General features: G+C 39.0%; 1 protein-coding gene across 7 annotated transcripts in view; it reads left to right on the top strand.

Annotated features, from left to right (window-relative positions):
* Window positions 1-3,605: 3,605 nt before the first annotated feature.
* The window catches only part of FAM184A (family with sequence similarity 184 member A), a 73,112-nt gene continuing 49,034 nt past the window's right edge, over window positions 3,606-27,683 (top strand). For all 7 annotated transcript variants that reach the window (XR_014616014.1, XM_084202250.1, XM_084202252.1 and 4 more), the window contains exon 1: window positions 3,606-3,978. Coding sequence is in view for 6 of the 7 variants with exons in the window: in XM_084202250.1 (XP_084058376.1) it covers window positions 3,811-3,978 (168 nt within the window). In the remaining variant the exon portion in view is untranslated. The remainder of the gene's footprint in view (window positions 3,979-27,683) is intronic.

The raw sequence follows: 27,683 nt of genomic DNA, 5'->3' as shown, positions 1-27,683 counted from the left end.
AGAATCAGGGAGGGAGTTTTGTGCCTATGGCTTGAAAATAAGGCATACAGTGATTGCACACATTTATCTTAGTCAGAGCTGTGATGAGGTAAATAAAGGAGGGTTAGTGCACATAGAAATCTGTAATCCATAATATTCCCAGCAGATTGAGTGTAAATGACATTTTTTTCCTGGTTTTGCAAACCTCAGTGATGTTACTTCATAATTTTAGAAAACATTACATGCATACCAGAACACTTGATCTGCAAATATGCAGATAAATAGATAGACAGGTAGATTTCCACACAGGAAGTGTTGTTGATTTTATGTCAGAGAAAGCAAAAGTCCAAAGTCCTTCCCACGTGCTGCTATATATCCATAGCAAATGTATAAAAAATGCAATCTTAAAACAAATATTCACTGACTGTATTTTCAAATTCATAAAAATGTTCCTATACATACTCCAAGAGCACTCCTACACAGCATCCATAACCCCATGGAGACACTGGGTAGATCCAAAGTGTATCTCACTTATGTAACCCCATGGTGACAGACACCAAAGGTTTCACAGTGCAGCTCTGGAGCAGTGATCCGTGGCAGGAGCCCTGCCTTGTTCCACAGCTTTGTGCACCCTTCAGCAAACCCTGAGTGCTGTCTCCTCGTTTGCCTCTGGATGGCCTCAGCCCAAGCCCTGGGAGACCTTCAGACTGACAGATCCTACTGCACTGATGAGACACTAAATCCCACCAAGGAAAACACCCACCAGGGTCCTGACTGTGCTGCTGCATCACGCTCCTTTTCATCAGCAACCTTAAAGAAAACAGGCTCTATCTTACACGTGCAAACCTGAAAGGAAAAGAGCTTAGCAGTCACCATCTGAGCTCTAAAGGCATAAAATGTGTAAAGAGAAGCTTGAAAAAACCGGAATAAGTTAACTACTAAATGGCACATGAAATATTGACAAAGAATATTTAATAACTTTTTAAAAAAATTTAAAATCCCTTAGACAAAACTTAGTATTTGGCATCTCAGTAGAAGAAGGAGACAAAAATTGAACATATTTGACTGCTTTGTTAAACATATATAAGCATGGCTACATATGTCACTTCAAAATGCTTCAAAACAATGATTTGGGGCCAATATGAACCACAGCGAAAGGGGTTTCTAAAAAGAAACTGAAAAATAAAAAGTAAGGCCATTTGTCTCAGAGAAAATTTAAATCCAAACTGCTCTAATTTATTTAAAGAAGAAATCTATTCAAAATTTTTAAAATGTGCAGATTTAAAATATTCTGTAACTCTTGAGATTCCTAGGATAACTAATAAATTGAGCCAACGATTCCTTCATATTGGGGCATTATTAGTTACATTAAAGAATGGGTCTTTTTACATGAGAATTAAGAAGTTTGCATAATGACATACATGCAGCCAGATACAGCCATTACCTGTAACCAAGACAATCAGTCTACTGCCTTAATTAGTAGTTTGACCTTCCTAGACATAAAAAATCACAGTCTCTTCAGCCACTGAATTATTTTTTAATTGGATAAAACTGAATTAACAGTATGTGCTATTCATGGATGTAATCTATGGACACAGATTTGAAACAGATGCTCCTAATATTCTTTCTTCCCCTTGTATTTCATCTGTATGAATCACTGCCTGGGTAGGCACCATCTGTCCTTTGTTCTCTGTTGCCAGAATGGGCCACTTCAGAAGGAAAAAAAATCAGTGTCAGAATTTCCTGGACAATGCAAATTCTGAGTTAAAGCAACACAGCTACTTCAGATTGGGATTAAATTATTTCTTAGTTTCCTTGTTATCCAAAATAGTTTGGCTTAATTATTTCTTTCATTATAAGAGATTTTTCCCAGAACTTCTGACCTTTTTGAAGACCTTTCCATGTCGATGCATGGAAATTGCAAGTACTCAATGCAAGTATTTCTCTCATACTCTCACAATCAATCTGTAAAATAGTAGCAGTATCTAATCTAAGTGCCTTCCAGACAGTGACCAGTTTATGCATCAAAGAACCTCATTTACCCCATGACCTCAGGTTTGCTCTGGCAGTTCGGGTTTAGTTGGTTATTTATCATACAATACAAGCATGAATCTCTATTAGCAAGTAAGGTATATTGCTCTGTAATATGGATCTCATACTTTACTATTCCACCTACTTCTATGATTTGCAAAGTCTAAGCGATGCTTTCCTCCATAACATTGCTGAGAACCACAGACTTCGCTGCATATTTTTGTGGTTTGCCTCTTTGATACCTCTGGTCTGCCTACAAAGAATGCAGGCAGAGAAGAGATTTTTAGAGCAGGAAAAAAAGCAGTAAAAAGGTAAACTACTCAACAGAGAGTACCAAGAAAACTCTGTAAAGGAAGAGTGCAGAGGCTGTTAATCTGGGAATCAGAGGTGTCCAACCATATCAATATATATATATTCTCACAAGGCCAGAGCCTAGCAAGATGTTAAATTCTTAAAGAGGGTGGCAGTTCTTAGGAGTTGCACGGGATGGGAACTGAAATAGAGAGCAGTCAAACCCAACCTAAAGGTTGTGCTAAATCCAGCTGTGAATTCCCTTTGGCAGGAACCTTTGTTCCATGTCCGCTGGCCCGGCTGTGCACGGCAGAGGCAGTGCCTGTGACCCAGGATAGACCGGCTGGCTCAGCTGGACGCCTCCCCACTCGCTGTCTGGGTCACCCCGGCATTTGTGGGAATTTCATCACAGACTCAGTTTAGCTGGAACAGGCCTTTGAGATCTTCGGGTCCAACCTATGAGCGAGCACCACCTCGTCAACCCGAACACAGCACTCAGTGCCACATCCAGTCTTTTCTTTGAACACCTCCAGGGACGGTGACTCCTCCACCTCTCTGCACAGTCCATTCCAACATATATCACCCCTTTTCGAGAAGGAATTCCTCCTAATGTCCATCCTAAACCTCCCCTGGAGCACCTTAAGACTCTATCCTCTCGTCCTGTCGCTAACTGCCTGAGAGAAGAGGCCAGCCCCTAACTTCCCTCAAATCCCGACCTAACCGTGCCGGTCCCGTGCTACCCGCCCCAATTTCGAGGGGCTCCTTGCCCGTGCCACCGCCTGCTGCGAGAGGGCGGCACGTCCTACGCTCACACCGGTACGACCCCGGGGACCAGCTCCATCCACTGGCACACCCCGCACCGTAGTGTCCCGCCCCGGGCATCCCCCGCCACACGCTCGGGACTTCCCACCAGGAGAAGCCCTGGGCGCTTAGCGCACGCGGCCCGAGCCCTGCCGCGGAGGGGCAGCGCTGACTGAACCCCGACTGTCCCCCCGCCGTGCCCGGGCCCGGAGGCCTAGGGGCTGTCTCCGCCCCCTCCCGTAGGAGGGCCGGCTCCTGGCTCCCGGCTTCCCGCTGCCGGCTCCCGGTTCCCGGACGGGGGGCGGGAAGGGGGAGCCTGGCGCGCGCCCCCCTCGCTGGGCGGCGCGCGCGGCCGCGGGCGGGGAGCGCGCGCGCGGGCGGGGCCGGCGAGTGACGCGGGGCCGCGCGGCGTAAACAGCGCGGGGGCGGCCCCGGCAGCCGCGCCGCGCCCGCGGCCCACCCGAGCGGCCTCCCCCGCCCGGGGACGCGACCAGGAGGGGAGAGGCACGGCATAGGCGGGCGCCCCTTCTCGCAGCGTCCCCGAGAGCTTTCACGCCGCAGCCCGGCGGGGGCGGCGGCCGAGGGAAGTGCCCGCGGCGGGAGGAGCCGCCTCGGGCAGCGAATCGCGGCCGGGGCGCCGAGCTCGGTCCTCGGTAAGGCAGGCGGCGGCGAAGCCCGAGCGGCGGCGGCGGGAGCCGGGCGGTGAAGATGGCGACCCCGGGCATGGGCTGGCAGCAGCCGCAGCACAGCTACGGCGGCGGCTCCGCGTCCGGCGCGGGGAAACTCGGCTCGGGCTCGGCACAGGCGGGGCTGAGCGCCGAGCACAGCGCGGACCTGCACTTCAAAATGAGCAAGAAGATCGCCCAGCTGACGAAGGTGAGGGAGGTGCGCCGGCTCCTTCGCCGCCTCGGGTGTCTTCCTCCTCCGCTCTGTTTCCTTTCTCTCCTTGCCCTCATGCGGGCGGCGATGGCCCTGGAGAGGTGCGGACTGTCGGGGCTGATGGCAGATCCGGGTGGGATGCGGCCGAATTTGTACTCCGGAGGCCGAGCCTGGAGCGCCCTCGGTCCCCGGAGCATCCCCCGGCCGCCGCGGGCAGGAGCGCGCCGTGGTCCCGCGGGGAGAGCTCCGGCCGTCCGGCAGCCGCGGGGCTGGAGAGGGGCCGCGCACGGGAGCTGCCGCAGTACCGGCCCCCCTTCGTGGTGTCCGAATCCCGCCTGGCACAGCCAGGTATCCCGGTGTGCGGGAGCGGATCCCTGACTGCTGGGCTGGTACTGGTTATTTATTCTGCGGAAATTGTGGCTTCTCTTCTAGCGCTGTTATAAGCCGTTAAGATTCCGAAGTATCTTTAAATGGGGAAATTCAAGTGATGCTTGCCTTTCCTTTGCTGAAGTGCTGTTATTTAAGGTGTCTAGTAATAGCTTAAATGCCTTCGATGAGGGTGAAGTGTGAGAAAATTTCTGGTCTGCTATTGCTGAGTGAACGGTTTTCATTATGTCATCCCCAGCCTAGAGAATACATTGTATCTTTGTGAGAGGCCGGAGTCGAGCTAGGACTGTTTTTAAAGCCTATTGCTAAGGCAGGTAGGCCCAACGTTTCAGATGTGATTTAGTTAGAATAACTTAAAACAATGCTTAGGTGCTGTAATCTGTCTTGTGTGATGCTCAAGCTGTAGGCAAATGGCATTAATAAGAAAAGGAGAGGTAGATTCTCTTTATTAAAGCAGAAGTAGTAATTTGTGTCGGGAATTTAATAGCTAAAACATTTAGAGGTAATTTTAAAGTGCTGTGGGAACTGCCAGTATTCTTTACATGTATGCTAAAATGGATGAAGGTGACATTTCGTTGGAACTAAGAGTGAAGAGAATGAAGACTGCTGGCAGGCTCACAGTGGAGACAGTTCACATTTATGTACAGTTGATGCACCATTGACCAGTTAAAAATAGTATTTATCATGGCACACTGTGCACCTTAATGTGTTGGAAAGCTGATAACTGAGGGATATCTTGTCCTTGAATTCAAAGTTCAATTTCTTTTGATGTTAACATCAGTGGAATTCTAATTCCATAAAGAGAAAATAAGCTGAAGGATCTACTTGGTTTTGCTCCATGTGCATACAAATAATGAAGTAAAGTATTAAAGATATTACTACAGCTTTGTGCTCCCTAAAAGGTGACCTGGAGACCCTAAATGTGTTTTAGGCTCACCTTAAGGCCTAGGTGCATATATAAAGTAGTACTTTCAAAGAAGAATTTATATCTGTGTGTGTGCCTATGATATATTTTCCTTACTTTCTCTAGGAAATTACCCAGCAGTTTATAGTTTATTTCACAAACAGCATCCCACTTCTGATGTGAAGTCATTTGTGTATGACCCATGAGTTCCACATCACTGGGCATGTGCCCTGTGCACTCTCACTTACTATGCGTCAAATATCTTGAGGTGGATGTGAATTAATTATGGATTTAAATGCATGGTGCTGAAATATTTTCAACTCCTGTGTTGGAAAATGCAAAGAGAGTAAAAGTAAAAATTTTTTTTTTACTTTTTTTTTTTCTTTTTTGTGATCCACAATAGAGTTCATCTAAGTTTCTATATATTGTATGCAAGTCTGTCCTGACAAAGACTTCAGATTAGTGTAAATAAAATCTGTGAGTTGTTATCTGTTATGTATTTCAAATAATTGCAAGCTATGTACTCATACAAGGAGTTTACAAGTGAATTATGCTTTTGTATGCCTTGTATGTGCAAGTCCCAGTGACTTGCAGATTCTGGCAGTGTTGTAGTTTGTATGTTGTGTTTCTGTTTTCAAGTTTTAGGGAGAAAGCTTGGGAAATCAGCTGATCTTTCTATTCTGGAGTGAATAATAGCGCTTTTAAATGTTAACCAAGGTGTATATGAAAATACTTCTCTTGCACCTACTGCAACAATAAAATTAAGACTTTTAAGATCAGGATTAAGATTAAAGGTATTGTATAAAATGTATTTCATTAAGATTGAGGTGCACATTTTGACAGTTTTGTAGTTAGAGGGCTCAGGTCCTACATTTCTGTTGACCTACTTGACCTTTCAGGAAGGGAGGCTTAAAAGAATTATAGAAACTTCTGAGTGAAGTATGATCTAAACTTTCTAATCTGCTCTAGAATCTGAAGTCTGGTTTGATAGCTGGCTGCAGAAATCAAGGGAAAGGACTCAAGCTACAGGGGAAAAATACAAACATAAACTTAATTTCCCTAAGTGAGACTTACATGTCAGAGAAGAATTAGCTTCACTTTGCAGAAGAATCCTTGAAGTAAGGTGTTGCAGGAAAGATTTTAGAGTATTTCTGTTTAGGTCTTTTGACCAAATTCAGCTGTTCTATCTTTGTCAAATGCTTACCAGCATATGTGCATAGAATTCCTTTTCAGTAATCTAGGAATTTATTGTTCGAAATTAATTGTGCTTTTCAAGTTGTTTAGTGTCTTATATATAAGGTACATCTCGCATGTCTTTCACCTGTTTTACCCATTTATTCAATTTTTGTTCTAACTCTTCTCTGAGAGTGTCTTGAAGATACAATAATTCTCCATGTGAATTTAGAGCAGAAGGCACTTTACCAGGTTAAAACAAACCCACCCCCCAAATTTAGTGTGGTAAAAGAAAATCCCATTATTCATTATCCAAGGAGTACACACAGTGAAGTTATCCAGACTGCTTCTGTCTTCTGGCAAAAGGAGTGTGACTCCATAGGTTACTTTTGCCTATCCTTGTACAGTTTGTATTATGAGCTGTGAGTAGGAGCAGAAGAAAATGTTTTCCCCACAGAGCATGAGGGTCACACATGAATTAAATGTAAAATTCCAAAATTAGGATTCCTCAGGTATGTTTCTACATTACTTAAGGAAATCTGATGTTTTAGTCAAAACAATACAGGAACACAAAGTAAAAGGTGAAGTTTGTTTAATAACCAGATTTAATCAGTAATTCAGAGTGAGGCAAAGTAAGGTATGAATCCATTTCCCTGAGCAAAACACTTCTTAAGTGCTTAACTTTATTTTTACTTTTGGGTGGGAGAGAAAGACTTACTTGATTTAACTTTAATATGCTTAACTCACAGGGGAGGGTGAAACAAGTGGTTAGAAATGCAGGTCTGAAAAAACCAAGATGATACTTCATGTCATGTTCAAAGACTGCAGTAGACTGTAACTGAAGCAATTTTAGGTCTTCCTCTTCACTATAAGCTCCTTATTTTCAGGCATTCCGGAAGATCTGTGTACCAGTTTGGGATAAAGTAGCATCTGACACAAAGATTAAAGCCAACAAGAAATAAACTGCGATTATGAGATTGCATATATGTGTTTGTACTACTGCATGCAGGAGTGCTAATGCAGTGTTGAATTATGCCTGCTGCAGATGAAAATATACATATATATTTAATTGGTTTGCATAAGACAACTGGATTTGAAACAAAAAGCAAGGTGCTGCCATGCTTACATCAGTAGGAAAGGATAGCATTAATTTTCATGATTCCCACAAGAGTTCGGGAGGCATGTTTCTCATTTTGGATTTGTTCGGGTGTTCATTTTTTGTTTTGTTTTGTTTCTCTCTCTTTCTCTCTCTCTCTCTTTCTCTTTCTCTCTCTCGCTCTCTTTCTCTCTCTCGCTCTCTCTCTGTTTCACTCTTTCTGATGCAGTTTGTAGCTTGAGTGTTTGTGATTGAGAAATCTGTATCCTAAGTGTGTTGGTAAAGTCTGTTGTTAAAGTTTTGTGAGATCAGCATAAATCTTTGACTCCTACAGAATAGCTGCATGATTTGTGCTGGGACTATAAAAAGAGGCTCTTCATTATTGGTTTGGTTGTATGATATTTGTTGCAGAAATTTTATATGAACTGCAGCAGCTCTGATGGGAAAGAAACACCTGGTAGTGTTGATTGATGAGGAAATATGACCTGGCAATGTGCTCTGGCACAAAATCACCCCAGTATCCAGGGCTGCACCAAGGGAATGTGAGCAACACGTCAAGGGAACTGATTATCCCCTTCTACTTTATTCTCCTGAGACCCCACCTGGGTGCTGTGTCCAACTCTGGGGTCCTCAGCACACGAAAGACATGGACCTGCTGGAGCAAGTCCAGAGAAGGGCTCAGAAGATGATCAGAAGGCCATGGAGTGAGCCCAGAGGAGGCGACAAAGATGATCAGAGGGCTGGAGGACCTCTCCTATGAAGACAGGCTGGGAGGGCTGGGCTTGCTCACCCTTGAGGAGAGAGAGGGGGAGAGAGATTGGAGAGACCTCAGAGCAGCCTTCCACTACCTAAAAGGAGCCTGCAAGAGAGCTGGAGAGGGACTTTTGATGAGGTCCTGTAGTGATAAGATGAGGGGGATTGGCTTTAAACTGAAAGAGGGTAGATTTAGATTAGATATGATTAAGAAGTTTATTACTGAGAGGGTGATGAGGCACTAGAACAGGTTGCCTAGAGAAGATGTGGATGCCCCATCCCTGGAAATGTTCAAGGCCAGGCTGGATGGGTTTTTGAGCACAGTGGTGTTGTGGAAGGTGTGGAAGCAGGGTTGAAATTGGCTGACCTTTATGGTCCTTTATGGTCTATTTAATAAATAGAAACTGTATAAAACACGAATGCTTTTCCTTGGTACATACTTAGAACTTGATGGTTCAATTTTGGAAAGGTTCCAGAAACATCAGTTCAAAGACGATGGTGGTAACAAAGTTAACCGAGGCACGTTATCCTTGAGTAAACAGGAAACTAGAATCCAAGACTCCTGAGACCTGACTTCTGTTCTCAATTCTTCCGACAGCTTCTTGCCTATATTTGGGAAACAAAATCTTTGATTTTTCCTGTGTTAGAGAGAAGTACTTAGACAATAGGCATTAATGTTGTTATTAATCCAGTCAGTTTCTAGGGGATGTAGATAGTAAATTAATTTCAAAGACTGCAGTGCCAATTTGATGATCTTTAGTTCAGATGCTTATTGTTTTTGTTGTATGTACTCTTTTTCTGGGATGGTTTAAAGTCTCCCTCAGCAATCACAGAATGCAGTTTTATGCAAGTAAGAGCTGTAAGGTTTAACTTATATAAATGATTCTTAACAAAATGTTTCCAGTGAAACTTTGTCAGTTTTTATTTGGAAGTATTCTGCCTCAGGAAACAAAACAACTAAACCTCTTGCAGAAGGTTCATTGTGAATAAAATTATAAGAAAACTTTAAAAAAAGAGCCCTAAAAACCAGGGAAGACATGAGAATCTAAATATTCCTGTAGAACTGTTTTGATGTTAGCTGTCATCATGTTGTAGTTGATGCCATTAACAGTTTTGTAAAAACTTGGGATTTAGCTTTTTAAGCAGCCTTATGTCATCTCTCCAATGTGTGTTAACACTGGCAGTAGGCCAGTATTTGTAACAGTTCCAGGATTGCATGAAAAGAACTGAAATTTTGAGGCGGGTGTGATTTAAGTATGTATTTTGATGTCAGTTTTTCCATATTATTCTAACTAGTAATGTGTGAATAAATATTATGTTACTACATTAAAAATAGTAGCAAGGACTAAAAGATTTGAAAATGTAATATTAGATATTCAATTAATTTGCATTTCTCTGGAGATATTTAACTTTGTTTTGTGTTAATTATTCCGAAGATAGCTGAAATAAGTCCTCTCAGAAGGGAGAGACTTCTCAGGTAGGAAATGAGAAACTTGCTCCAGAAATATTGTGTCTATCTTAAGATTTTTCTTTTTTTAAATCATGCTGGGGTAGTCTCTCCATCTTCCCTGTCACTCTTTCTATGTCATATTCCAACTGTGTCCTTATTCTACAGTAATTATGATCTTAGCAAGGGATATTAACAGAGGAGAAGTTTATGTACCCATGATAGTATAAGGAGGAAGATGGAACTGGGTAAAAATGTCATGTGTTTAATAACATCTGATATAGTTCAGAAGAAGTAAGTAGAGCTTTCAGGCTCTCAATATCTTCTTCAGAACTTCAGTAAAACAATCAGTTATTGTCTTTGTCTGAATACTTTCTAGTTGATGCACTATGAATTGCTTTAAAGCAGCTGTGGCTTATAATTTAGACCTGAAGAGGTCTTTCTTACCACCCACGTGTTGTTGGACAAAAATTATGGAATTTGGTGATTAATAAGGATCATATAGCCCTCAAATGGTTCTTCCCTTCATTATCATTGCAAACCTGTAAGGTGAGACTGCAGGGGTTCTATGTTGACCTGATGTGGGTATATTTTAGAGCTCAGTGTTGTGATGTGTGAATTGGGTCAATGACTTTACAGTCTTTTATCACAAGACATCAAGAAGAAAGAAGGAGGACAAGAATGAAATATTTTTAATATAAAAAAGAAATATACTCAAATGAATTCCTTTGCTCTCCACCCACATAGTTTTCATGGTTGACTGGTAACTCGGAGTTCTTCTGAGGCCACTGATAACTTGGTGTTCTAAAGATATTTCCTGTATGTGTGTGCAGTTAAAAGTGTGATGTTGAAAAACTGTCAGATCACACGTTCACATATGTTACTAGTCTAAAATGCCTCTTTAACACACTTGTGGATATATCAGCTTCTCAGAGATTATTTTGGTTGTTTTTTTTTTCCTCCTCATTTTATGAACATCCAGAAGAATAATAAAAATTAAGAGATAAATAAATAAACTGGGGGAGAGGATAAATGACATGGCAGCTGGGGGTATAGTTTAGTGGTAAACTTGCAAGTGTTTGGCTTACAGTTGGACTTGATGATCTTAAGAGTGGTGAGGTTGGAAAAGATCCTTAAGATTCTGTATGCATCCTCTTCTTTATTATTCACTGCCAAAATTAAATAATATATTGTTACAGCAAGCTGGAAGACTGTGCGATGTTATTGCTCTGGTCTGTACTTCAGCTGCTAAATCCCATACATCAACACTTTAATGATATTTAAAGAAAAACTGGGAAGACATGGATTTTACTACTAATGTCAATGTTAACAACATGTCAACATTTAAAAACTAAAGAAGGAAGAACATTCAGGACATAAATGAAACCTGATATTGCAACACCCATGAAATATAAAATCTGCCAACCTTTAGCTGCTTTTATAAAAGTTGTAAACTGGAGAGTATTTTGTGTATATTTGAAAAAGGAAATCAGTAGTTGGACTCTGTAACTGTACAAGGTATTTATAGATTAATTATTTCATACACTTGTAAATTAGTATGGGCACAGCACTCTGAACTACTCAATCCTGTAAGGAGTTTTGATTTGACAAGTCTTACAAAAATGTATCAGCAGAAGACAGTCTGGTGGGTTTTTTAGTGCTTTTTTTTGGTGTTTGGAATATTGTGAATGTACAAAGAATTTGTTTCAAATTGACCAGTTAGCACTTCTTTAGAAGTCATCACATTGCACTTTAATATTGAACATTGTGGTTTTGTGCTTTATTCAAGCACAGTAGAAGTGCATTTGGCAGCAGCATTGCTTTGCATACTGTTTGTATATTACTGTATTGTCATGCAACCTCTTGGTTACACATACTTTATTTTTTAATGTCTAGGTGTACAATTACATGTACTGCATCTAATACATGCATAGAACTGTTATTTGTCATAAGTCATTGTTTTGGTACAGCAACTTCTAGCCCTGAGTAGTTTCTAAGCACTTAAATTATTTCAGTATCTCATTCTTTGAACTCAGGCTTTGGCTTTAATAAAACCAGTAATTTTGTCAGTGGCACTACTGTTTTTCACCCTTCCAGTTCTCCATTGAAGCTTCATTCTCCTTTGACCTGTAAAAAGGAGAAGGGCATTATCTTAAAATAGTCACTAACTTTTTCTAACTGTTTGCAGGCTTGTTGCTAAATAAACCCAGCAAATCTCAACATAATATTGTGAAATCAGATGTATATGTCTCTTGGCTGATACAAGTTTGGCAGTAATAAGCCAGGCATCTGCGTATTCTTCTAATGACTGATGTCATACCAGTAACCAAAGGCATTGCATTCCAGAAATAACCAGAAGAAACAAAACAGTCTAAAGCTATTCACCATCTTGTCCTACTTAAAGCATATTACCTGGTTCTGTTTCCTCAGCCAGGCTCTTCTAACTGAATCTAGAAGGCTACAAGGAGGAAGAACCTTTTGCTGAGGTTGTCACTTGACTTGGATCAAAATGACAGCTTTTAAAAATAGCTAATGTTAAAAAGTTCATGAAGTCCTTCTTCAAGATGCTGCCATTAAATAAAGACAACCTTTTAGCTGCAAGAAGTAGCATGAGGTGAATATGAGAAGTACTGGTTTTCTATTTTAATTTTTATGAGATTAAAGTAATCTTTTCAACCAGTGTCCTAAAATTTAATTTCTAGAAACCTGAATTGTAATGTTTTCAGAAAACAGGTGTGTGATAATCCAAAGATTTTTATTTGAATGGTGTTTTTGCTCACAATGTGACTGAAAGCAATAACTTTTAGTAAAGGGTATCTGACACTGCCTTCTCAGATCTAGTATTTTGCATTATGGATGCTGATGTGTTTGGATAGGTTGTACTAAAATGTATTGCAGTAATCTTCTGTGACTGTCTTTGTCCTTTTAAAATTTGACAAATGAAGATAATGGGAAATTATTTCTTTAATAAGGATTAAGGAAAAGAACTTGATTTTTTTAATTAACTGCTTTGTGTAATTGTAAGTTTCACATTTAAAAATATAGTTTATTGTAGCTGGTCGTAATAAGTAATCAATTGTATGTTTATACATAAAAAAAGGCAAACATTAACCTGGCTTATCAACATAACTCATTTATTGAAGAAAATACTTTGTTGTGACACAGAATGGTAGAAATTTATTTGATATTTTGGATTCCATTATTTTGTCTGTGTTCACTAGCTTTCCATAGATTGTGTAGTGTTATCGTGTTATCTTTAGAGTTATATGTCATATATGTCAGTCCTTTCCCCAACACCCCTTTTAAAAGCATATGTCCATTTGCTTTATGCTGGGGCTGTACTTGGACACAAAGCTCAGTTTACATATTCCTTGAGCTGACCTGGAACTGTTCTGTGGCCATTTTTTTCTATTCCTGTGATTCTGGTCTTCCTTTCTTTCCGTGCTCTGTTTCACATTCTGTGGATTGAAAAGGTATATGTGACAATTTGGTGTATTAGGTATATTGTGTCTTACCTCCGAATAACTAATGCATGAGATCGTAATTCTTATCACTTTGGGCAGACACTGCTTTAGGAGATGTGTTCTGAACAAGTGAAGAGCCTGAAGCAAGTTTAGCCTCTGTTGGTTTGCATTCTCTTCCATAGCTCTGAGTTCATACTCTAGAATAAACTAGATTTCAAATACCAGATTGTTGGGAGGGTGGAGCGTGTTGTTTGTTGCTGGAGTTTTTTGTTTTGTTTTGGGGTCTTTTTGACAAAGCTGTTTGTGCAATAGACTATTTTCCTCTAATGGAAATCTTAAAATGTTTTGGGATCAGGTTTTGTTGTGGTTTGTTTTTTGTTTCTGTGGCGTTTTTTTATATTTTGGTTGTTTTTTTCCTTATGCATCTATGCTCCCTGGTCCTGAGGGAAATTAAATTTCCTGCTTTCAAAAAAACATTTGCTTGGTAAAGTTGTAGACAGAAGTAACACACCTTCTCACTCTAAAATATAAAAAAAAAATTACATACTGATCATAAACTCCAGCTTCTCTATGGACCTGTATGAAATTTTGATAAAGTTGGTCCTTTAATTCAAGTCCTAACTCACAAGTTATGTTCAACTCTACATTCACTACTAATCTTAAGCCTCATCTATTCCCACATAAGAAGAGGAATTCTAATAAGAAAAGGGAGACATTTTTTTTTAAAGCTTTAGAAAGAAATGAAAATTCTGTGGTTTTGGAAGCATAAAAACCCAGTCACTTTGTCAAAGAACTGGGAGTAGTCTTAAGTTTACCTACAAGAACTAATTTTATCGAAGAACACAATCTATATATACTTAGTGAAGTGTGAGGTTGTCTGTGTGTTTCTTGGGAGACTTGTGAGGCTCTCCTCTTGGGAAGAGCAGCCTTGTCAGACACTTTGCCTGTGGGCTGTGTTGAATTTTTCTCCTTAGCTGTGTTACCCCTTGGCTTCTGGGGGTGGGTGGCAGCCACAGCTCTCCGTGGTACCTCCACACCTTGTCCTCACTGGCACTGGTGTCAACAGCAACCAAGTCTGACTTGGTTTATGCAGACCAGTGCATTTCCCTGCTGGCAAAATCTCGTTAGAGGCCCAGCTTATATAACTACTATAATTTCCCAAATGTTTTATGTAGTCGGTGTGGCGAGCTATAACATTGATTCTGCTGAGCACTACGGAGGTAAGTGCAGTGAATTACTTCTCTGAAAGTGTATGCTTTGTAGTGTCTTCCCAGAAACCTAGCAGAATAATGAAAAAAAAAGGACAAAGATGTGAAATTAAAACAGGCACTGGTATTTTTCAGAGTTCTGTTAGTAAATTAAGAAATGTTTGAGAATATTTGAATGAGCAGCAGTATTTTCTTAATTTTGTCAGGACTCTGAAAGAACGGTTTATGTTTGATTTTTGAAAGCTGACTTACGGAATATACAACACAAAAGGATTAAATATTTGGTTTTATTCTGTTCTGAAATAACTGCATTTTTAGCTTATAAGGGTCTTAGGAAGCTGGAAATGCAATTGTCTTGTCATAAATTCACTAAAGAGATGTCTTTTATTTCTGGATGTTGCCCAATGTATCTTAGGTTCACAAGTCCTCAAAATAAGAGGAAATTACCTATTAAAACAACATACTACTAAAACCCCTTACTTTGATGGTTGATCAAAACCCGTGATCCAGGTTTGTAAGATGAGTACCATTTTCACCCTTTTCCTCCATTTAGGTGTTACTACTTCTTGTTTTGGGAAGTTCTGAACTTAATATTACTCTTGAGAGAAAATTCATTGGTTATATGTGGAATAATTTTATATAAATCCCTAGAGATGCTCATTCTATACCTGAAAGGCTAAAATCAGATATGCAAGTATTTAAGAAATAAATCTGAAAGGAAATGCAGCTCTGAGACAAACACAACTTGAGAATAGCCCCTTGGCCTATCCTGTTTTCCTTGCAGCAATTGAAGGTCGAGTCATATAGCAGATATGTCAACTAGAGTCTAGCTAGGTGACTAGAGGGTAAATAGGATTCTTTCACACAGGGAGGCAGATTGGGGAATTTGTTACCTCTGTCACTAATTTTTTTTTTTTTTCCATCAGTATGTTTCTCAAGATTTAACTGTCTTGGGAGATTGTCTGAAGCTACTATGCTACAGATTTGTAATGTTTTTTTCTGACATAACCTGATTGATAGAGGTTGCCAGAACTGAAAAGGAGTTTTTGACTTGGTGTTGGTACTGCCGCACCTATCCCAGCACAAGGGTATTGATTTGTGGTTGCAAGTACATCCCAAGTGAGCCTGTAACAGGAGGAAATAGTTGTTTCCAGTTGAATGAATAATGAATTGGGATATCCAACTAATTCATTGTGTGCTCTGCTTTGAGTTCTAATGTATTTTATGTCCGGTTCTGTAATTGAAGACTGCCCAAAATATAGGAAGTATACTGAGAACTTAATGAAAACTCTGGAAAACTGAGAGATACAAGCTCATGTTTAACTTTTTATCTGTAAAATGAGGCATTTCTGAAATATACATGGCTCTGTTATTATGCAAAAAGCTTGTTCATTTTTAATGAATTTACCATAAAAAAACCTTACACTTTCATGGAAGAGATTTTGTTTTGGAAGCTATATTGTATGCAGCCTCTTTAACCTTTAAACTGTATGTAGAAAGCAATGGACATTCTCTAAAAGTATAGATTAAAATTAGGGAGACGATCTGGTGGAAACAGAACAGAGCTAAATATCAAAAACTTTCATCCTTATTAGAATCTTTCCTGACTGTATAATGAAAGCAGTGGTGGATCAGTAGCTGAAGATACTTGTGCTAAGTGTGTGAAAGTGATGTTAAAAACCCACCAACAAACCAAAGCTTAAATGGTATTTGCTAGCTAATTTGAAATTCAACTTTGAAAAAGGTATTGGAAAACTTAAGCAAATTTGCTGTTAACTGTTAAATGTCTAAGTCTGAAAAACAAATTGTTCCATGCTGTCTCTTAACAAGTTAAGATGTGAGTTATAATTTTTTGTATTGAATTACAGCTGGTGTATTGACAGTTGCATTGTACATAGGATAGTCTTAAAATGGGCCTTGGAATGATATCTCAGTGTGTTCTCTGTATATGAGCTGCATAGATTATTCTTAAATTTTTGTCTTAACTAATTGTGTATTTTGCAGTATGCCACCAACTTAGCTTATTTTTTGTTTCCCTTATTGTGTAAAGAGTAGAAGGTTTTTGTAGTAGTAGTAAGAACAAAGCATGTTTGTGTAAGAGACTGAATATATATATACTGACAGGTGCGTGATGCAGACCTGTACCCACCGGAGGCCTTGAGCTAATTATTTCATGTGAACTTGAACACAAGTGCTCAGTGATTTCTTTTTTTTTCCTTTTTCACAGATCTACTTGTTTGATTCCTATGTATTCCTTGATTTAAGATTGCCACTGTTTTCTCATTTGTTGAATTTAAAAAAGGAAGTAATAGATGCTGAAGAAAGAAGACTTCTTAGTGTTCCTTTAATCATTTTATCATATAAGCTATCACAGATTTTCTTCTTAGGCTAGCTAATCACAGTGAAAACTTGAGGTCTCAATGAAGATTCTTATTTGACTGACCCATCAGGTGTGGGGAATTTTTGTTGGAAGTGAAAAATTCTGAACAGTCTTAACCTACAGAATTCTGTATGATGAATTGCTTGAAGAATAGGAGTTAATGTCTCTCATTTTGTGTGGAATAAAGTAAGTATTGTAAAGAAGCAAATCTGGCAAATTGTTTACCATATAAGTACTCTTAAAATAAGCTCCTTGTATTCCAGCTGCCAAACAGAAACAATAGTAGAAGCCTTAATTGCAATTGCATGAGACAAGTTTTTAAGAACATTCGCTAGGGTAGCTCTCCAGAAGATTATCACACTTAGGAAATTTTGATTCAACTGGATAGCCATTAGAAGAAAGTATAGCTGTTGGACTGAGTGTTCAGGATTCTACTTTTACTGTATTTAATGGGATGAATAGAAAAAAAGAGATGCTTTAGGACAAAGCAGCATAATTATATGCTTTTATATACATCAATTTTCTGGTAGGTCTCTGATGGCGATACTACAATTTTCCTAGTTACGTGTATAAATTTTTTTCCCACTTTTTTATTGAATGATTTAGAAAACTTGTGGTGGAGGGAACTGCACAAACTTTAAGTAGATAGACTAGATACTATGATATAAAAATGTATTTAGTCTTTTTCTTTTTTCTTTTTTTTTTTTATATGACTTTTTAAAGGAAATTTTAAATCGGTTACATCTCCACTGTTCTTTGTCATGTGGCTGTGAGTCTTGTCCAAGTGTATGCTAGACAAGTAGACATTAAAGCAGACTAAAAGCTAGCTGAACCTCTGGATTTTGTGGTCAGTTGTGTGGAGCCCAGTTGAGGGCTGGTCATTAACAGCGTGCCCCAGAGGCCAGTCTGTTTAACATCGTTGTTATGAGCTGGATGGTGAGACAGAATGCACACTCGGCAAGTTTGTAGCCGGTACAAAAGTGGGACTAGGGGTTGTAAAACAGATGGGTGTGCTGCTATTCAGAGCTGGACAGGCTGGAGGAATGCACTGGCAGGGACCTCACGCAAAGGCCTATCTGGGGCAGCGCAGCGGGGACGTGGTTGGAATCGACTGGCTGGAAAGAGCCAGGCAGTAAAGGCCCCGGGGTCCTGACAGACACGGGTTGGACGTGGGCCAGCAGAGTGCCTTTGGCAGAGAAGGTCAGTGGCACGCTGGACTGCGTGGGAACGAGTGTCACAGCACGTTAAGGGAGGAGATCCCTCCCCTCCGCTCTGTGCTGGTGAAACACACCTGGAGTGCTGGCTCTGCTTCGAAGGCTCCCCCATATGAGAGAGTCATGAATGTATTGGAGCAAGTCCAGCAAAAGGCTGCTGTGTTGAGGAGACTGGCCCATCTGTCATACTGGGAGAGGCTGAGAGATGCAACTGTTTAGCCTGGAGAAGGGAAGGCTCGGGGGGATCTTATGAATGTGTGTGTACACCAGATGGTGAGGAGTAAAGAGGACTGAGCAGGCATATTCTTAGTGGTGTCTCATGAAAACATAAGGCAATAGGCACAAACCAAAACACAAGAAAGCTTTTTTTTTTTGCCTTTTTTTTTTTTTCTTTAATGTGAGGATGGTCAAATTCTGACACAGGCTGCCCACATATGTTGCATTGTTGTCTTCCTTGGAGACATTCAAAACCTATTTGAGCAAGGCCCAGCATAGTCTGTTCTAGCTGACCCTGCTTTGCTCAGGATCTAGGTTAGACTAGGTAACCTCCAGATGGGTCTTCTGACCCCAGCCTTTCTGTGATTCTCTATACATGGTGAAGAGCTACTGTGTTGAACCTGTAAGTTGTGAGTGTCCCATGTCAAAAACTAATAGTCATTATTGTGTAAATATTGAGATGTAGCTAGGAATTACAGGTTTTTTCCATTGCCTGATTGGTACCTGTAGGTTACTGGAAAGTATCCCAGTAGGCCACTACAGATTTGTCCTAGATTCGTCTTGGGCTTAGCTTTGAAAATAAACTTGGATTCTCAACTGGTGACTGTGCTACCTTCTGCTTACTTTGATTTTGCTTCTATAATCTTAATTTTTCTTTTAAATGGTTGAATTAGTGATAAGTCTTAGCATGAACATGGATTTTATTTTCTTGGTTAAAATCTAGATTTTTTTTTTTTCCAGAGCAAAGAAGAGAAATTGCTTCAAGGTAGTTTCTTTCTGGGAAGGTAGCTCAAATTCTTCTGCAGTTATTAAAAATTCCATAATTCTTGTTGGAATCTCCTTTATTTATTCTGGAAACTTAGCATTAAAACTTCCAGAGGTGGTTTGTAGTTAATGCCGTCTAGAAAGGGGAAATATGCTGTAGATAAAAGTACTGTGTTGGGAGTCTTGCCGTATGTGTTTTTCACTAATTTCTTTCCTGCGGAACTGTATCCTTGCTTGGAAGGCTCAATGCTTTTCCTTCCTTAAACAAGTCTGGAAAGTAGAAAATCAGTTATGAGCAAGCAATGGAATTGTTTTCCAGTCTGCTTTTCAAAACACTGATGAAGATTTCTTCTTTGATCCACTAGTGGTATATTCTTATCTGCGTGGTCTCATCTGCTGTGAGGAACCACTAGATACTCAAATTGCATAGAGTCTTCAGAAAGTCTTAAGGAAATTAAACCGAAAATAGATCAGGCATTGAGAGGACAAGACTTGCAGGCAGAGAGAGTGCAAAAATGAGCTTTCTTTTGGTAGTGAAGAGGAAACTGGGAAAACCTTTTCTCTGGCTTGTCATACAGTACTGCTGTTTTTTTGGGAAAACAGTATACAAAAAAAACCTTTTGCTAATGCTTTCATCAGCTCAACAACACTTGAGGACTCTTCAGTAAGAATGAAGAGTGTGTATGAGTGATAATAATGCTGACTATACCTTGCTTTCAGGTTTACAAGCAAACTAAGAGGAAAAGAGATCATCTTTCTTTAGTGTCAACTTCATTTACAATTATCCAAAAAGTACTTGCGACATTTTCAGGTGATGGCACTCAGAAATATTGCTTTGGATATCCTCTAGAGCAGATTTCGAAATGGAGATGATTCATTTTACTTTACATTTCTGCAGTTGTTGTTCTGTGTCTACCTGCTTTCCTTTTTTCCCCCCTTGCAAAATAAAAGAAAAAACAAATCCCTTTCATTCTAAATATTTAAAGCCAGTTCCCAATACTAGTGGGTACTTCTAGAAAAATTGTTTTCCTAAAAAGCAGGGCAACTCAGCTTTGCATACCCTTAGTTATTAAAAAGCTATGTGTTTCTAAGCCATGTATTGAAAAATCTAAAACCAGGCAATGACCAGACAGGCTTTCATTATAAAAACCTAGTGAAAAAGAAATGTTTAAAAACATGACACTTCAGATGGTAGAAGTTAATAGGGGGTTAGATTTGTTAGATTTGAAGGTGAAATGGATTAAGATTTAAGAGTAAGTTTTTAGTATTGAACTATAATGAAAGTTAGCTTGAATGGTAAAGCAAGGAAATAGATTTAGAAGGAAATGGGACAGTAATTTTTTAGAATTTGGATTATTTTGAGTGTTATGACTTTTTGTAGTACAGATAACTACCCGATTTAAATGTTTCTTTCTGATGAAAATCCAGTAGGTGAAAGTACAGATGATGTGATTGTATGAAGGATCATTTAGTCCAGTTTAGCAAAAAAGGGAGACTTAAATTATAATTTATATCAATATAATTGCTTATGACTGGGTTAGACATTACTTATAGTGGCCTTTAAAAAAAAAAATCTATTTTCGAATAAAATAGAAAAACTTAAGCTTTGCTTTCTGACAATAAATGGAATCAGCTGACAAATCTTACCCTTTTTATATGATTGGTTTTTTTCACTCCAAACTGAGATTCTCTAAGTGTAATGGATTTGTCATAGAAATGTACTTTGCAGAAAATTTCAAATTCTGTTCATCCTTTTAGGCTCTCATCGCTTCAATGTCAGTGAATATCGTCCTTTAAGACATTTGATCCTACTGAAGACAACCTACTTCCTCAGTGCCATCTCTCATCTTTTGCACCAAAAGGCTGTTTTTCTTCTGTGGATGCTTTTTCAAGGAGTAATATGACTTTGCTTTTTGTTAAGAAAAGGAATAATTGGTGAATTAGAAACTGTATTTTCCTAATAAAAATACATAGAATGAGAAAAATTTCTGAATGGCATTGTCGGGGAAAAACATTCCAACTTCATTAACTATGGCTTGATTGACCATTAGGATGTAATTTGATGATACTAAATACAGAAATTGAAAAAAGAAAGGATGAACTTGACTATGGCTAGCAGGTGATTAAAGCAGATGAAAATATGGCATCTCTATTTTCTCTGTAATATAGTTCTGAAACAATGCTGAGGATTTGGGATGAACAAATAATTTTGAAGTCATAGTGCTGAAGTAGTCTTAGAGGCATTGTAAATAACTGTTGTATTTTGATAACATTGTATAGTAGAGCTCTCCATATCAGCTAGGCAAGTTTGAGGTTTCGTACCACTCAATTTGATTGACAAGTTGGTTGTGTTTAAAACCACTTGATTTACAAGTGGTTGAATTTTAAAATAATGGCTCCTTGAAAATCAACCCTTACAAAACATTTAAACTGTTTTCAGCTAGAATTTGTTCCCATTCTGACTAACTTTTGAAGCTTTTTCTAAACAATTTTACCCTCTTTCCTAACAGTCTTTCTTCAACGTATTGTTGTGTTGTATTAAAACCTGCCATAATAAAAATATTTTTGATGTCATAGTGAGATTGAAATTTACATTGAACTCTATTTTGGCTTATTCTGCAGGCTGGTTTTACACTTTGGCACAGAAAATAAACTTATGTGCAGCTAACAAAAGTAAATGTCTCAGTCACACAGGTAATAAATATATTGCTTAGAAATCGCTCAGTTTAAGAACAGTGCAACAAAAATGTACGCAACTGGATTGTTGACCCCTGTAAACTTATGTAACTCCATTAGAGACAGCAATGCCAGTGTGGAACAGCTGAGCATTTATCTCAGAAATAGATGTCACATAGTAGCCAAGTGGGGGATTAAGTGCCAGGTCATGCAAAGCACTAATGGTGATGTCTTCCCTAATTTGGTTTATAGTAAAAAGTTGCACTTCACTTCTATCTAGCTGCTTCTTGTCTTTCTGTCAAGGTCTTCAAGTCTACTTCTTTCTGCCTGGAAAAATTATTTTGGTTCTGGATTATACATACAATTCTGATGTCTTCTACTCCTGAAAATTAGTTGAATTCAATCTGGCCACTTGCCTGTCCATCTGCAGCATTCTTTAGTGGCCATTTTGGCCACTGACTAGAGGTGTCTAGTGCATACCCAACCCATCTCTCATAGTCCTGTGATATTATCTTGATGTAGCTCTTCCTATTTAATCAGTATTTCTTGTTTGTTTGACATCACAACTGCTTGTTTTTTACCTGAATTTTTGCCTCAGCTGAAGTTATTCTGAAGGTTGTATCATGTTTCATAGAGGCATAAAATCATTAATATGGAGAAAGGTGTCCAAGATTGAGTCCAGGCTATGACCAAACACCGTTATATCAACTAGACCACAGCACTAAGAGCCATGTCCAGTTGTTTCTTGAACACCTCTGGGGATGGTGACTCCACCGCCTCCCTGAGTAGCCCATTCCCATTCTTGACAACCGTCTCAGTGAGAAATTCCTCCTGATTTGGGTGTTGCAGCATTGTGTCTGTCTGTCACACTTTAGCCAGGTCATGATTCTTTTAAAAGCCTTTTCAAAGTGAACTGTATTTTTCCTTCTTTTCCCTTCTATTTTTTTATTTTCATACATATTTGGAAGAGATGTCTGCTCTTTTTTTTCCTCAGAAAATAGAGTACAGTTATTAAATTCCTTTGTTCCATTATAATTTGTTGTGGCGAGGAAAATACCCCACTTTTCCCTTTTCTGCAGCACATCCAAAATAGCCATGTAAGGGAAAAAAGGAATTTTCTGCTAACCATATCAGGATGCCATCTGTCCTTGTATCCAGTATTATATTTACTTTGCTTAATGGAATAGGTTTGCCCCCAAATATCTTTCTGTCACTCTCACATACATGCTGATGCTTCTGTCATCCTCCTCTGGTTGTATTTCACTGGTGGACACGGTCTTGGAAGCACTCTGCTGCTAGAGCAGAAGGAGCAACAGGGCCTGATTGCCCACTTGACCTCTTGTCGTGGGTGAGCTCCTTCTTGGTTTGCTGATTGCTAGAATCAGTTCTAGGATGGCATATTGTTGTGTCCTGGCCCTGAGGCCTTAGCTTTAAACCAGTCTTGACTGCCTGGTTTTTGAACTTGTGAATTCCATTCTCTTATTGCTGCTCAGTGTGTTGGGCTATCAAAAGAGGTGCAGGTAATGTGCTCCCCTTGTTGAATCTGATTATAGAGTGCTCTGTAGCTGTAGCTTTACTGCTGCCTTGATTTTGATTTGTGTTACCTGGTTGATAAAGCCTTAGCTTTAAACCAGTCTTGACTGCCTGGTTTTTGAACTTGTGAATTCCATTCTCTTATTGCTGCTCAGTGTGTTGGGCTATCAAAAGAGGTGCAGGTAATGTGCTCCCCTTGTTGAATCTGATTATAGAGTGCTCTGTAGCTGTAGCTTTACTGCTGCCTTGATTTTGATTTGTGTTACCTGGTTGATAAAGGCTATCCCTGTTCCTGGATTTGGACCAAGTGCCTATTTCCAGGATGGGCTGTGGTAGCGTAAAGCTCCTGATGAGCTCCCAAAAAGCCTCTCATTTGCTGTCTGGTACAACTCTAGGAGAAAGGCCACGGTGAATAAATGACCTATTCAGCCTGCTGACCACTCTGTCCCTGTGTTGAGGTGTGCTCTGCACCTCTTCTTTGAGTGGGACATCTCCTCCCCCATGATTAATTGGACTGTGGCATGCCTTTTCCTGATACTTAAATTTTAAAGTGCACTGTAATAATTTATAAACATGCTGAGCTGTAAATGCAAGAAGATATTTTAAACCAGTAGGATTTTCAGACAATTCAGAAGAGTTAATATTTCAGTGTGGGCCATACCCAAATAAACAAAACAGAGGAAGGACTGTGTAAGTCAAGTTAAATGTGATACTGATCTGTACTTGACAGTTCTGAAAGTAGAAATGGATTATCAGCGCATCAGATTACAGGTACTTGAGGAGCAGGTATTTAGGTATGAAGAAAGCTCCTCTAGATGTAGGGGTCCCTGTGAAGTGTTATACCTACTGTAAATTGTATTAAACATCAGGAAACCTGAAAATAAAAAATTATTTTTTCCCCTGTATTTTATTCTCAGTGTGGTTGTTGGTGAGTGGTGCATGGGCTTGGACTTATCCTCTTTTACAGAAAATTAAGTGTCTATCAGTAAGTGTGAAAATGAAAAATATCTTATCCAAAGGTAGAGCCCTAGGCAGTAGTGGATATCTGTTAATGCTCAATACTTAGAAATTATGTTGAGTTTCATAGTGTCATTCTCTAAATAATTAATTGTAAAAAATTCATTAGAAATTTCTTTGGAAAGCTAGTTGCTGTAATAAATAATAATAAATAATCCAGTATTTGTTTCCTGAGTTTCTAAAGGAATAAAATACAGAATTTTACTTAGGCATAAATTGAGCTAACACATGAAGACTGTTGAATAGCATAAAGGATACTTTAATAATAGATTTGATGTGAAAGTGTGTTTTTTAGGGGGGAAAAAAAAAATCAAGTTCTTGCCCTCTGTGCATTTTATCTCAAAGGAAGACTGGTATAGTTAGACCAGCTTTTTGTGGGGAGATGCTTTTGGCATGGGGCATTCTTTTTACAGCTGCAGACCACATTTATCCCTTCCCTGCTCATTGCACTGTGCCCCTAATGCACTGGCCCAGGTATTTAGAAAGACTTGCAATGAGCCATGTAGCTGAAGAACAAGTGTCTTCTTTTCACCTTTTCTGTGATGTCAAGAAATCCTGACCTAAAGGTCTAGGCTTGTTCCTGTGTTTGTTATCAGCAATACAAAGATCTTGATTAACAGAGCATCATCTATTGGTGAGATTTTCCATAAGGAAGCAAAAGATCTTTCTAGATAAATGGATGTTTTTTAAAATTTAAATTAAAAAAAAAAACAAGAAAGAAAGATGGGCATACATAGGTTTTGTGGTTTGGGGATTCTTTTTGTATACATGTTATAATTGTCTGTCTACTTTTGTATGTAGTAACATTAATTGTAATGCTGTACTCTGTGATTGTGGTCAGCTTTTATGAAAGGCAGTTTTAAGCAGCTTTGAAGTACTTTCCTGTATCATTTTATTCTTATAATGTGCTAAGGAGAAGAAATTTGTCCTGTAAAACAAGCTTTTCCTGGCTATTAAGTTGGGTATTTTATTTTGTCTTAAATTGATCATACTATATAAATTTTAAATGCTGATATATAAATATCTCTCATTTTTTGGACATTATTTGGTCAACTGGAAGAAAAGGGGAAAAATTAATGCAATACCTATTGTACCAAAACCATATTCTTGTTTTGAACTGTCATAGAGGAAATATTTCTATATAAAAAAAATTAATGATAACGCTTGCAATTTTTTAAGGTTTCTTACTCATTTTGTAGGCTGAGCTTTTCTGTTTGCTGCACTTTTTACTGTTTCTCAGTATATGTTACTACTTCCTATGTGACGTAATTCTTACCTACCCACAGAGAGCGTGGGTGGGTCAGCTTATTGGTCCACATCTTATAAATCGTTAGCAGGTTATGCACAAGCATTTCTTGTTGGCACTGTCCTTGTGTGGTTCATTCCAGAGACAGGCAGCGCTGGCAAAATCTGGGGATGCCCCTGGAGGCTTTGGTGTTTCAGGCTGGTGTTCAGGCAGCAGCAGCCTGGGAGCAGTGGGAACCCAGCAGTTCACCTGAACAAGGCTGAACACAGTACTCTGACTCAGGGACCCACACATCAAGTCTGAAATGGAGGTTTACCAGTCATAAGATTGATGTTTGTGTAAGATGTGTAGTGATGGTTTTTTTCTCATATGTATCAGCTCTCATTTTGATGTAAAATTAGAAAAAATGAGCCATGCACATTTCTTGGGGTATTTTCATAGGATCATAGATTATTGTTTTCTGTGCTGCAAAATAATTTGCACTCAATTCTAGTATTAAGGTGAATTACACATTTGTAATTAGAAAAGCATTTTATCGCGACTAAATCGCTGTCAGGAGCAGATGACCGAAGTACAGCTGACCATGTAAGAGCTGGTCAGCTTTCCAAACCATAACATCTAGTTTGGGGTAAAAAATATTTCTCAGCCAAATTTTCATCTTTCATCCATGAACAGTGTGGGACAGGAATTGTTGTTTGCGTTCCATGTCGCTCAAAACACCAAAGCTAGTGTAGGGTGTGACTTGTTTCACCTTACCGTATAGAACATAACTAAACAATCCAATAATTATTGGCATAACCAAGGTTATTGCTGTTGTTGGTATTAACTTTGTTGTAGTTTTTCAGACCCATGCACGCAGTATTTCAGTAGGTTTTCATTAAAAATTAAATTACTGTTTTGTATAAAAAGTATTAGCTGGCAATCTCAGTATCCTTATAGAGAACATGGTTCTGTCTGTCCCTCTGAAATGATATGCTGACTGAAAATACAGTAAAGCATGATTTTTTTTTCCTGTCACGTGATAAGAATTGCTATGTGCAGTTAAAGTCAAGCTGAAAAAATATGAATTACTCAAATAAGCAGTTTATGGGTCTTAGTATTATGCAGTTGTACTAAAAAAGCTGCAGGGATTTTAAAATCATTTTAAAAAGCATTTACAAGCATGCTTAGCAGGAGTTCATGCTCTCATTTAAAAATAGAGAGTGCAAACTTGTTTTATCTACCTACTTCCAATGTTTGCAACCTTATTGCTTTTCAATTTTCAGAAACTTACTTGAGAAGGAGCGATTTATTTTAGCTAGAACTTTAAATGTATTAATTCGCTTCAAGGTACTTCAATTTCTGCTTGTGTTTCATTGAAGTGCTGTTAAGTTGCTTTTGGTTCAGTTAGTACAGAGTTTTTTCCCTGAGTTCCTATATTAATACAGTGGGTCAAATTCTCAAAGATAAAATCTGATACAGCTATTCCATTTCTTTAAAAATACTGAGGTTTATAGTAATTTGATGGAGCTGGAATTCAAGCTGCTGTAAGGCATATGTTATGATCAAATATTCAGTTGCATGCATTTTATTCTTGCATTTCCCATAAGATATGAATGCCCTTCTTTTAGGGAACGAGTTGTGCTTGAATTTGAATTGAATTTGTTGCTGTTCAGTGCTTTTAGTAAGGAGCAAGTCAATAATGAGAATTTAAAGATATCTTCCGAATGTGGCATTGCCCATGGATTTATTTTTCACTTGGAGTTTTCAGTGAGGTTTCTACTGCTAAATCATAATACCCTTGAAAATGCTTTATGATTTATACTTTCTGCAGATTGTAGTGCTGCATAACTTGAGACTGGAACACTGCCTGAAGTGAAAAACATTATGGCACTTCTACGCACAAGGATGAGAGTCAAGGACTTTTTTCAGTGTGGGATTGACCTAGTGTTCTGCAATTGCTTATTATAATGACCTGATCCTAAGTGTGAGATTTATTTTTTTATAATACCTTTTAAACTACATTGTCCCACTTCTCTAACCAAAACTAAGGGACCACTCATGCAAGACAGTGCATATAACATTTAGAAAAACCCCAAACCCTCTGTTTCCAAGTAATTTTTGATATGAACAAAGAAGTTGAATATTAGACACCATTAAACGAGCAGGGAAACAAGCCTTTGGGATCCAATAGCTGAGACTTGGTACCAGGAGGGAGGTCATAGCTTTGTGATCAGAAGTTAC

This window comes from Fringilla coelebs (genome assembly GCF_963513975.1).
Source record: "Fringilla coelebs genome assembly, chromosome: 3".
Taxonomy (NCBI): Eukaryota; Metazoa; Chordata; class Aves; order Passeriformes; family Fringillidae; genus Fringilla; species Fringilla coelebs.
This window is presented reverse-complemented; position numbering and strand designations above follow the sequence as displayed.